The sequence below is a fragment of the Ambystoma mexicanum genome, chromosome 4p (genome assembly GCF_040938575.1).
Source record: "Ambystoma mexicanum isolate Mex_15411 chromosome 4p, UKY_AmexF1_1, whole genome shotgun sequence".
NCBI lineage: Eukaryota > Metazoa > Chordata > Amphibia > Caudata > Ambystomatidae > Ambystoma > Ambystoma mexicanum.
The window spans coordinates 1,283,725,910-1,283,738,633 of NC_090927.1; the positions used below are offsets into that span (position 1 = coordinate 1,283,725,910).

Genomic DNA, 12,724 nt, shown 5'->3' on the forward strand with positions numbered 1-12,724 from the left:
TCAACTTTCGGAGCCTATTGCAGGTCATTGAACATATTTTCATAGATTTAAGTCAATGGGATGAGGTTCCACACTTTCGGGTGCTAAGAAGAGTGGAAAGCCACCACACGCCCATACTATGCTTATTGTTGCAACCAGCAAGTGAAGGTACAAGGCTTAACAAATCCAAAAGATGGAGTTGGTCCAAACTGAATAGGGATCATGAAATTCCACTCTTATACAACAATCGGCTCCTGGTATTAACTGACAACGGCGAGGCTTTGCAGCCTCTAGAAACCATCAAGTTTTACACCGAGCGGGTTAACGTAATAAAACCCTTTGTTACCTCTTCTGCATCCAAACCCTACGGTGACCATACTAAAGCGAACCACAACAACTGATATGACGTGAAGAAGTCCCCCATTGAGGTAATAAAAATGAACAAAGGGGAGCACAGACAATCCATAGCCAGGCAAAGCGTGGTATATAAAGTACTCATAATATGGAAAAAGGTTGAACACGTGCAAGTAGAATGGCTCAATTTGATTGCCACCGCTCAATTAAGTAATAACTTTTTGGAATTTGGTTCACAACTACCAAATAGGTGTAGCACATCATAATAACAATCAGATAAGATAACCAATGAGTAGTATTCCCATTTTAGCTCCCTATATAAAAGGAGGAAGGTGACAGTTTGCTGGTAAGCTGAAACATTGTCCCATTTCACTCACTAAGTATCAGGCTTATTCTATTCTCATCCTCGGAGGTCGAGATATCGGACCGATCTCAGAAAGCAGACAAGGCTCTGGGACCTGACTTTGTTTTAGCAGATTTATTTAAAGAGCAGCACAATATTTGGGTTTCCTGTCTTATAAAGCTCTTAAATGAGGTAATTCATGCCGGTGTAATTCCACAAAGTTGACAGGGAGCCATTTTAGTCCCTATTCATAAGAAGGGGGCTAATCATTTGCCCCAAAATGATCTGCCTATGTCCCATCTCACCACCCTGGGCAAGATTTTTGCCAAACGTTTTACAGATAAGACTGGAAGAGTGGTGCATCGAATATTGGATGCTTTCTCCCATGCAGGCCGGTTTTAGGAAAGGGGTATCGACAACTAATCAGGCATTCTGCTTACTAGTGGTACTGCCCTAATGTGTCATTCTTAAAAAGCCACCAATTTATCTTGCCTTCATTGACCTCGAAGCAGCATTTATGGACTGTGCTTGAGCAATTAACTGTCCTAGTTCCCCTCTTGTTTTCTATAAACTTATTATAATCTGATAATTATGCTATGGTCATGCATATACGGGGTACAAGGCATCATTTAACATTGACATTGGAATACATCGAGGTGCGTATTGGCACCCCTCCTACACTCGTTGTTTATAAATTATCTAATAATCAGCATATTGCAACTAGCGGCGGATGCCCGCAGACAGGAAATCAGAAAATTGCAACTTTATTTATGCTGATGATGCAATTTTTCTATCGAAAAATGCTAACAGGTTTACAGGTCCAACTGTCAACATTTCATGAACACTTAAAGAATAAGGGCCTGAGATTAAATAGATCTAAAACAAAGATCCTTATCTGCCCCTCCCCAAGATATAGGAAACATCAACGGCTGTCTTTTAAATGCTAGGGAAAAAATATGGTGGATTCTTTTGACTACTTAGGCATTAGAATTGACTCAACCCTTACGTGGAAGCCACATGTGATGAAGGGCAATACCATCCTAAGCCATAAGGGTGAAGCGATGCTCAAATTCTCCAGGTATTTTATGGACAGAATAATAGCAAGTGCTGTTAAGAGGCTGCTCTCGCTGCCATATAGTGCACTGTCAATTCAAGCACTGTTGGAACTGGGCTTGAGAGGAATATCCTATAAATTAAAACTAAAACCATTAATGTACTGTGTGAAAATCTGGACAAATGAATCCCTTGGGAACTATCGGGTGGGTTTAGTTAATCTTCTAGGGTCCCCTGGAGCAGGCAATTTACCATGGCTTAAATATGTAAAAGGTGTGTTGATTAGAATGCATCGCCCAGAGCTCTGGTCTAATACACAATGTATGGGTACAACACCCAAAGCCCGTCTAACTAAAGCCTACGATCTCTGGGCATATCTGGAGATTCGCAGCCCAACTGTATTGGGTAGGATTGCCACTAATTGCTTGCTTATCAAAGGCACTATTAAGGCAGCTGGTACCATAAGAATCATTTTTTTTTGTTGAAACTTTTCTTGGGGATTCTGCCTTTTAGGACATTTACATACAAATGCGGGGCCGTTCAACTGGTGAAATGTAATTATTGCAAAACAGCTGACGAGACAATACTTAATTTCCTTTTGTCAATGAGCTGGCTGAGACCGCTTTTTGTAGCAGAAGGCATGAGAAATGTACTAACTGTACTAAATATTTGCAAAAAGTTTAATGATCCGTTGAAAGAAAATGCAGTAATTAATTATATGAGCGGGAAGAGAGCAGCCTTCAAAGCTACAAACGTTTAAACTAGTATTAACAAGTAATTTATAACGCTTTTTAATTTTCTATTTGAAAGTTTTTGCTGTGTGTGTTTTAACTCAACCAACAGGTGTTTATATCTATTGCTATTGTAATGCTACTTTTTCACAGTTGAACTTTATTGCTTGTCAATGTAATTTAACAGATGATTGATGCTTTGTTTGTTTCATGGTTATACCGAAATAAACAATTGTGTTTATAGATAAGGGAAGCAATTGCTTGAGCATGAGCATAGGGACATTTTGGGGGCCACACTGATTCCGAAATTCCCTAACTTTTGTCTTCTTCAGCTATCAGATGATCTACTGCATGTGAGGGCTCAGTTTGATTATTACAATCCCCTAACAGAATGTTCTGTGCAGAGACCAGGGTGCTCCCTACGTTGTTATTGCAAACAACACAATATTTGAGCTTATGTAAAACCACAATTGTCTTGCTCTGCAAATTATTCCTAACATAAATGTTCTTCATGTCCAGAAAAAAACATATTTCAAGAAACAACACATTGCTCGACCCTGTTTCAACACATTCCAGGGCCACATTCAACCTAGTGTCTATCCACAGACAGACCCCGACTCAGTCTACCCCTGCTGCTCTTAATGGCGGGAGTAAAGAAACGAGTATAACCCACTTTATAAATTAATTCAGTTGCCCAGGTTTCTTGAAAGCAGATGACCTGGAATAGATCCAAGAACAAATGCCACTCAGTGTCAGCCATTTTACTTTGAAAACCCGAAATGTTCCAAGAAATAATTCTAAAGTCTTCAGGAGCAGCTGGGGTTTGTAAGGATAGGCTTTCACAGTGGGAGCTGCCAGCAATGGATCCAATATGTCAAGTTGACTGGGGCCAGAAGTAGAGCACAAGTGGTTCAGCTGATGGAGAAGTGTTGGGGATAGAAACTTCAGCAGGGGTTGTCCAATCAGAGTGCCAGTTATACTTTAAGGTCATCTGAAGATCAGCCAGGGGTAAATATCTTGAATCCATATCAAGAAGACCAGCTACCAACTCTTGGTATTTAAAACAGATTATAATTGTATCTGTGAGCACCGACCGAGGGCCATGCTCCCTGTGGATACCTACTACGTCATCTCTAATGATCAACATGCAGCCCCGTTTATGGCGTAACCAATGAATAACTGTATTAGTCCGGGAATCATTATCTTCTGTTGCTTCCTTATACAATTTGGGAACAATAACCATTAGAAAACCGCTGAGAAACATCAGTCCACCCTCTACAGCCACCAAACAGTCGTGTTCAAACCACAGCTGTGTCCGACACACCTACCAGCATTCCTCCAGATCCATCAAACCACTGTCGTAAAGCTCTTCTAAGACTAATGCCTCAATGCTGCTCTAAAGGTAAGGCTCACACCCAGCGTTCTACACAGCACTCATGTAGTTCGCGTCACATTGTTCATTACGAAGCTGGAAAAACCGTGCATGAAACAGAAAATGTCAAGCCAGTCACTGAAATGACAATATAGTGATCACAAACAAATGCTGAGCAGTATGCATGTGTCACGCAAGTATACAACAAAAATGGCATTGCTTCCTAAGCATTAGCCAAAAGTAGACTAGTTTAGTAGTTGAGTTGCTGTGTGCAAATGTGCAATGCAAATGTTTATATTGAAAAGGACAATTGATAAGTCTCTATCCATCTGTGATTGGAAGTGGAATCTGCACTCCACTCCTGGTATTCCCATAAAACAGGGAAATCAATAACTCACCTCAGCCAGTCACTGGAACAAATGCTGCAGCACCACAGACGAAGATTGCAAATCAAGAAGACTGCCAGGAAGGTCTGCTGATCACACCCTGAAGGTGAAGCACTACCACAATCTGAACATTCCAGACTTCAATACCAGAGAGTCGGGACCCTCTCCCGCTGGCCTGATAGCACAGCTGCATTAATTGCTTCAGGACCCTCTGCTACCTGAATACACCTTGCTTCTGGACCTTCCACAGCCTGACACAAAGACGCAGGAGCACAGGATAACCAGAATGCTGGTAATGGATAGATCCTGCACTGCCCTTTGGCTCCCCTGCACTTGTGGTCTGTATCTGTAACCCTACAGTCCCCTCCTTTGCACTTATTACCAACCGCTGGCTGCACTTATGAGTTCCTGCACATGCAACCCACTGGCTGCACTCCTGTTTTTCTCCTTTGTTCAGCACTTCTCCATCCTCTCACTACCCCCTGCACTTCTCCCCTCCTCCTTCCCTGCTCTTGCACGACCTGAATGGCACAAGGCCTAGTAAGATCGAAGTGGTGTCCTCCTTGTGTACCCTCTCCTTGTTGTCACACCTAAAAAAAAACACTTGTGTACAGGTGCGTTATAAATGCCATATCATATCACATCCAGAGGTTCAAAAATTGTCAATTCTATTATGTATGCATGCACGTACATGCAACTGTGTGTGATAAGGACATTTCTCAATTCAATTCACCCAGGACTGTAAAGAAATTAATAGCATTGTGAAAAAATACATGGTGACACCAGGAACTTAAGATGCTTTGAATGTAGTGAATTATAAAACTCTAGTGAATAAAACATGTTTTAATTATTTGCTGATTTGAATCTAAGTGTCTTATGTGAAGACATTTACAGTTTTTGAGCTGTTTGGTCCGTTATGTTTGAACCAATAAACTACAAAGTGAGTGCATCCATGTATTTGTTCTTTGAGGCCCTTTATTGACGTATAATCAGTGCGGCATTACGTTCATGTATATCTTGGCTTTTTACAACCACTGTTTATTTGCATATGAATTGTTTACAGCCCCGTCGAAGTGGTTTGCTTTGTGGCTGTCTCTGGCTCTCTTTAGCCTGACTATGTGCATTTTGGTCACCTATGGCCCTCTTACACCGGTTTGCTTTCATTGTGGACACTTTTGGTCCTGAAATGCCTGACTATGTGCATTCTGGTTGCCTATGACCCTTTTCAAGCTATGTGATATTTTATCATCTATGGCCGTTTAACCTGACGATGAACATTTTAGTAGCCTGCGGCACTCTCTATCCTGCTTGATGGCATTTGGATCACCTTCTCAACTTGGTGCGGTTTAGCCTGACACTGGTCATTTTCATCGCCTATGGACCTATTGCCCTGTTTTAATTGATATTGGTTGTCTATGGCCTTCCATCACGTGTACGCTGGATGCTCATAGCCTTGTTTCACCTAATGATAATCCACTCTCCTCTACTCTTTTGTATGGCCCTTTCCCTCATACACTTCTTCCTACAATGCATCTCTCACTCCCTCTACTCTTACTTTCCATTCCCTCCTTACCTCATTCTCCCTCTCTTTGGGGCTTCTCCCCCTTTACCATGCCCTGTATCTCTTCCTCGCCACTTCCTACTGCGTCACTGCCCTGTGGCTCACCTACAAAGGACTCGAGGCTTACTTAGCTACTTTTTTCTCATCCATACCTCCAACTCTTCCTTCTTTCCCCAACCCTCTCCTACTACATTGAAATAATAAAATAAAAACATGTCCACTGTGCACTTTGGTTCTCACAAACCCCTCTTTTAGCTTTGTGTATCCTTGAAACATAGAGATATTGAGCACCCGTCACAACTCTGGGGTACCTTTGCACACTGACTCTGCTATCTTTTCATATTACTACCACACATCAAAAATAGGCAGTCAGGTTGGCCTAATGATTAACAAGGCACATCCCCTGCCTCTTTTTCCCTTTCTATTACTCTCCTTTCAGTTCACTGCCACGAAGCTCGTCCAACCGACCCCTCTAACCACCGTCCTGGCTTGTAGGTCACCTAGGGTCTTCTTCTCTGATCTATCCACCTTCGACCCGGAGCCCCAATAGCCCTCATGGAGTACTCCAATTCCCCCAAAATATCATCCATCCACCAACTAGAACTCAGACCCCTCCTCTGATTACTTTCTAATCTCCCTTCACATTTTACCCACTTGCTCCCAGAAGAACACTTGACCTTGTCTTCCTCTCCTCCACTAACCTCTGATTGAGTTTTCCCCTTCCCCACTTTTTCCTACACTTACATTGCTGTTGCCCTGCTCTATTCCCCCTCCTATCTCATCCACCTCCAAAAGAAAATTACATCAGACTCCTGGCCTCAAACCTATCCACAGTTAGGTTATCCACTCTATTCATGCTCCTTCCCAGGCCTCCTCCATTGAGCAGGCCTTTTCTGGCTTCAATATGACACTCCACTCCCCCTTCAATCACTGCAACTCCTCTCATACACACACTCCTTCTACCCTTTACATCCAATTCTGGATCACACCTTAGACCTGCCTCCTCAAGATCGTCATGCAACATCAACTCCACAAGAGGTGCAAGGGCTGCACCCCCCTCTCCTTCACTACAGCCCTTAACTCTGCTAAGTCAGCCTACTTCACCAATGTAATTACCACTATGGGATCTCACCCCTGAAAACTCTCCTACACACTACAAGCCATGCTGGCTTCCCCATGCCCCCTTGCAATGTCTTCTTCACTGTATGTTAATGACTTTGTCCACTACTTCTCATCTAAGATGGCAAAAATGTGTGACACCCTAACTACTCTCCTTTCCATTTTTTTTCTCAATCACATTTCCCCCACTACCTTCTGCCTACTCTCCTTTCTTCCAAATTCTCCCTCTCAATTGGTACCTATTCCAAGGACTGCTAACCCCTCCTGTACCCCGTAGGCCCATTTGACGCACAAATGGTCAAAGACCTTTTGCATCTCAAATGCTGTGTCACTTCCCCCTTTTCAACTTCTGTCATTCCCTTGCGATTTTTCTGGTCTTATTCTAGGCAGCCACTGTTCTACCAATCCTAAAGAAGCCAACAACTGACCCGAATAATTTTGCCAACTATTGGCCTGTATCTCTCCTCCCACATTACAGTAAGACACTTGAATGACTTGCATTTAACAGGAGTTACAGTCACATGGAAACTAATTATCCCGCTAACCCTCAGAAATTCAGATTATGCTGCTTCCATTCCATGGAAAAGTTCTTCACCCAGGTCTCCAACTTTCTAACATATGCTCACTATCGTATAATTTCCTCTATCCTAATCTTTATCTAACACTCGGCCTCTTTTGATATGATGGACACTCCTCTCTTCTTTGGACACTTGCCAACCTCAGAACCCAGGATACTGCTCTGGAATGGTTTGTCTCCTACCTTTTCTTATCAATCCTTCACCACCCCTTGAAACACAGGCACTTTTGACCCAACCTCCCTCAGTGTTTGTGCCCCCAAAGGCTTTGTCATTGGCCCCTTGCTACTCACAGTCTACACCTCCTCCCTCGGTTGACTGATCTCCTCCTTTGGTTTCTCCTATCACCTCTTTGAGGAGGACACACACATTTTCTTCTCATTCCATACTCCTACTAATTATAGATGTGCACGCAGCTTAACTCTCAGCAACCCGCCACTGGATGGCACTCTGCTGTCAAATAAATAACTCCTCTGACACTGAAGTATTCCATCAACCTGCCGTCAACACTGCCGCTGATTCTTTCACTCATCTAATTTCCCCATGACGTGTTATTCCCAAGCCCTACGACACGCAATGCTGGAGGTCTTTGATAGTGACCTGAATCTACAACACTTTAATACTACTACCTGTACTGGAGCTAGGATTAACCTGCTTCATGACAGGAAAATCCACCCCATCTCACTTATAAAACTACCACCCATTGCCATGACAACGGTGCGAACTTCCTACTCCTCCTCCATGTCACCCTCTAACCTTTCTCCCCACTTAACGAAGTACTCAACATTACCATCCGTACCCTCCATAATCTCCCCTACTCTTCTGCCACTTCCCAACACCTCCTCGACGATTTTCAATGAAAGAATTGTCCCTCTTTAAATTCATAGTTTGTTTTTAAAGCCATGCATGACCTTGCCCCACACCTATCTATTTCCCGTTATTATCATCAGCACAACCTCACCTTGAATATCTTCCCTATGCTCTTTGGTCCCCAACCACCAGGCACATCCTCTCACTTCCACTACATCTCCATGCTTGCCCTGCACCACTCCACTACCATTTACTACTTTAAACATTAACTATAGCACCACTTCCTCGACCAAGATGGAGCACGACTTGCTTACTTTTTCGTTAAGAAAGCATAATTGCCCTCTACCCAACCCTACTGTCTAAACGACTCTGTACATCTCAAGTAATCTTGGACTTCTGTCTGCAAGTCTTGCTCCAACACTGATTTCTGTACTGTCTATTTCCCACTATAACTGGTCCCTTTCCCTCTGATGTACAGCACTGGATTGCCCAGTAAACTATTATTTTCTTTTGTAAATTTTTCTGGGATGAACACTTTGTTATATCAATAAAAAGCAAATACAGTTAAACATCAATTATAGATCTATTTATCAGGGTGCAAGCTACCCCATGACCTATTAAGGCAGAAGATTCTATAGTGAAAAGCCAGAGTAGCAAGCTGACAGGATTGCATTGTTCATGGAACATAACAGGCAGTGGCATAAAGAGTACACCAGCAATAACTGGAAGATTATGTTAGGCAAACAGATGGTGCGCGTTTGAAATTTATACACAATTCTTACCTTTATGTAGTATTTAATGAGAACTTTCCTAAGGTCAAACAACTGCAGCATTGTTGCAGCATTATTATTAATTATTCTATATCCATCCAATATATATTTTTCTCGGGTAACTTCCCAAGTCAGCCATCGGAGGTTAAAAGCTGCATTGTGGGATAACATGTGTGGCAAGTGACCTGGCCTGCAGCAACAGCAGCTACCATCATCCTCGTCTCCTGTTATTGCTTCTAATTCTCTCTGCTGACAGTATGTACCTGCAGAGACATAAGAATAACAAATGATTTCTTCAAACATCATACTATGTAAAGAAGGAATTCAGTTGTGTACTGTTGTTTGTCACATGCCTATGTGATCAGGTGAAAGCTTCAGGGCATGTGAGGTTGAGTAGAGGATGCATAGGGCGTCGAGGGAGGGAGAAGTGAGGAATAGAATGCAAGAGAGGAAATGAGAGTCTTGAGAGACTGGTGGAAGTCACAATAATTATCTTATGTTCAAAAGGAGGAGGAAGAGAGAACAAAGGTATAGGTCCGAAACAGTTGTATGTCTTTTGAGCTACATCAAAAGATCCCCTTGTCAAAAGATAAGAAAGTAAAAGGTCAACTTGCGACAAAGATCGACATGCCTATTTTAAAATGAAAAATACGTTAAATGTATTAGTGAAACACCATCAGGTTAAAAGCTTTTGATAGGTCTAAATATAGTGGGTTTCAAACCCATGTCCCCATAGCCAGCCTCTTCTATGCCTGTTCTCATATAACCCTAGATAATTTGAAAACGCTGAAAAACACATTTATATTAAGTTTTTCCCTTTCATTTTGCCCATACACACACGTCCAATTGCTCATTTCACATCTCTCTTGGGCATATATATATTTCAACTTTTAAATATCCATCTTTTGACCCTCTTTATCGTTTGTGTGAGTGACTACCACACCATTTCACACACCTGCACTGATGGATTTCCCTACTGCACTTTTACACCAAAAGATCTAGATAATGCTTGCCAATGGGAGGTTGTGTCTGGCCGGTATGACTTTCTTTTATCGCCAGGCTTTCTAACGCCTGCTATCTCAACGTGGAAAGAATAACGAAAAGTTTCATCGATTTGGGAAAGGGCAGATAAGTGGTTGGGGGGTCAAGAATAGTTAAAAGGGTGTGGGTGAAGGGGGTTTGGGGTGGTGGAGCCCCCCTAAAAAAATGAATGCGATGAACGTTTTCGTTTTTGTTATTCTTTCCACGTTGAAACAGCAGGCATTAGAAAGCCTGTTCATGAAAGAACATGGAACCGTCTAGCCAATCTGAATCCCCAAAAATTCCTCTTTTAAACCAAAAGAGGATCCCAATCGCACTCCTTGCGGGTAGTATACCCTTCCAATTGTTTTATGATTCTCTTCACTCTTACCATAAAAATGCATACATTCAAATTATATTTTCTGTTTACACATTTGTAACTATTACAAATAATTATCTACTTCTCAAAAACATATCATTTTACGGTTAGTCTCTTTTATCATTCACATTAAACATATCCAAACTCCCTAGTCCCATTAATTATGATAATTGATAGTACAATTGACATAAGTACTTCATCCTTATGTAGCTACAAGAGTAAGGAAAGTACGGCTATGCACAGAGAGCGATATTATGCGAAGACGTCGATAGCGTCACAAGTGTGATGCCATCACGTCAGGTAGAAAGTCATGATCTAATTCTGCGCTATAAAAATAATGGAAAACGAAAATGGCACTTTTGCCCAAGTTCGATGATAGACTTGAAAAGGAGAACAGTATTGGAAGATAAGGTAATAGACTGAGGCAGTGGGGAGACAGAAGATAGAAGTGGAGTGATTTTGTGGTTATTGTGGTTTTAGGCTTTCATACTTTTAGTAATATAATTTAGTTTATTGATATTATAGATTGGTACAACCAGAAGGGAGACGGATAAGCAATGAAACTTAGAGAGGCCGAAAGCTCCTTTAATTGGTAAGACCACCTATTTGCATTTTATCAACAAGATAGAATCAATATACTTAGATCATAATGAATATATATACTTTGTAGAAGTATTTATCTGATTGATGAGAAGAGATATGAAAAGAGGAAGTCAGGTTAGTGTGATTAATTATCATAGAGCATAAGAATTTAATAAATAAGATAGATAGTAATTACATTACATTTTGAATTATTTAATAGGAAGACAGAAAATACACTCCTGAAGAAGGGTCTGAGAACCCGAAACGTGTAGCGAAGATTGGTGACTGAAAACATACTTGCTAACTAAGTCTGAAAACCTGTATGAAGAATTTACATTGGAAGATCTAAGAAATTGTTTCGTTTTTTTAATCAATTGAATTGTAATGAATGGGACTAAGGAGTTTACATATGTTTAATGTGAATGATAAAACAGACTAACTGTAAAATTATTTGTTGATGAGTAGTAGAGAGAGAAATATTTGTCTTAATAAAAAATGTGTAAACAGAAAAATATGATTTGAATGTATATATTGTTATGGTAAGAGTAATGAGAATCATAAAACAATTGGAAGGGTATACTACCCGCGAGGAGTACGATTGGGCCCCTCTTTTGGTTTTAAAGAGGAATTGTTGTGGTTAGAAGTTTGAGTGTCAATTGGGCCTGGTTAATACTGCCCATATGCACCTGAAGGTTATTTACAAATAATTTAGACCAGTCTACATGTTATAATTTTAGTTGAAAATTGTGTGTGCACTACCTAATTACTTTCAATCTGAAACCACAGCCATGCATATCGCTGTTGAAATGTATGTGACAAGTGTGACAAACCTAGCAAGGTTGTCACTACTTCACCAGGGAAAATCTCCCCTCATGTGGCCGGGGAAAGACAGAAGCTACCTGACTCTGACCTTGGGGTTGGCTATCTTTGGGAAGACCACATGAGGGAAGACAACACTCGAGGAGGCAGAGTAGACTCGCTAGGTCAAGGCAAGGTATTAAGTGAACATTTATTTTTCTATTGTTCGAATAGAAAAAAGACTGATTTAGAAAGACCGCTCTGTGACCGCACAGAGCAGTCTTTCTAAATCAAACTGTCATGCCCCTGCTGCACACAAGTGCGCACAGGGGCTGACAGGGATGTGAGGAACAGGAAGAGCCATCACGGAAGAACAGGTAAGTGTTTGTGTGTGTGAGTGAGTGTTTATGTGTGTGTGTTGCGTGTTTGTGTGTTTATTGGGGTAGGGGTATGCTTGGGTGGGGAGGGAGACGGCAGCAGTGGAGGAGGGGGCTTTGGCGGGTGTAACCCCCCGATTTCACAGACATCCCACAAGCAAGGATGGTGGGCAAAGGGATGTGCTATTTTTGATTCTTGCTGGCTGCTGTAAATCGGCCAAAAAAAAAAAGGTCTTTTTGGTAGGCGAACCAACAAAAAGCGAAACTATCACATAGAACCCAAGGCCGAAGCAGCCAACAGAGACTGAGGTTGGGACACAGGGGCGCTTCATGGCAGGTGCCACATACCATTGATGAACCTGGGAATCCAAAACAAGGGAGCTGGGACACTGGGGTGATTGAGCAAAGAGACTAAGATAAATGAAGATGAGTCGCTGGCCAAATATATGATAAGTATAATTAATTAAACTTGGAAATATATAAAAGAGAAGGTGATTACTGATGAGAAGTGAGTA

The 12,724-nt window shown here is 41.6% G+C and overlaps 1 protein-coding gene across 4 annotated transcripts in view; it reads right to left on the reverse strand.

Annotated features, from left to right (window-relative positions):
• Positions 1–12,724, reverse strand: part of PCNX2 (pecanex 2) — a 3,925,748-nt gene that overhangs the window by 644,703 nt on the left and 3,268,321 nt on the right. For all 4 annotated transcript variants that reach the window (XM_069606982.1, XM_069606983.1, XM_069606981.1 and 1 more), the window contains one exon: positions 9,066–9,316. In XM_069606982.1, the coding sequence (XP_069463083.1) occupies positions 9,066–9,316 (251 nt within the window). The remainder of the gene's footprint in view (positions 1–9,065; positions 9,317–12,724) is intronic.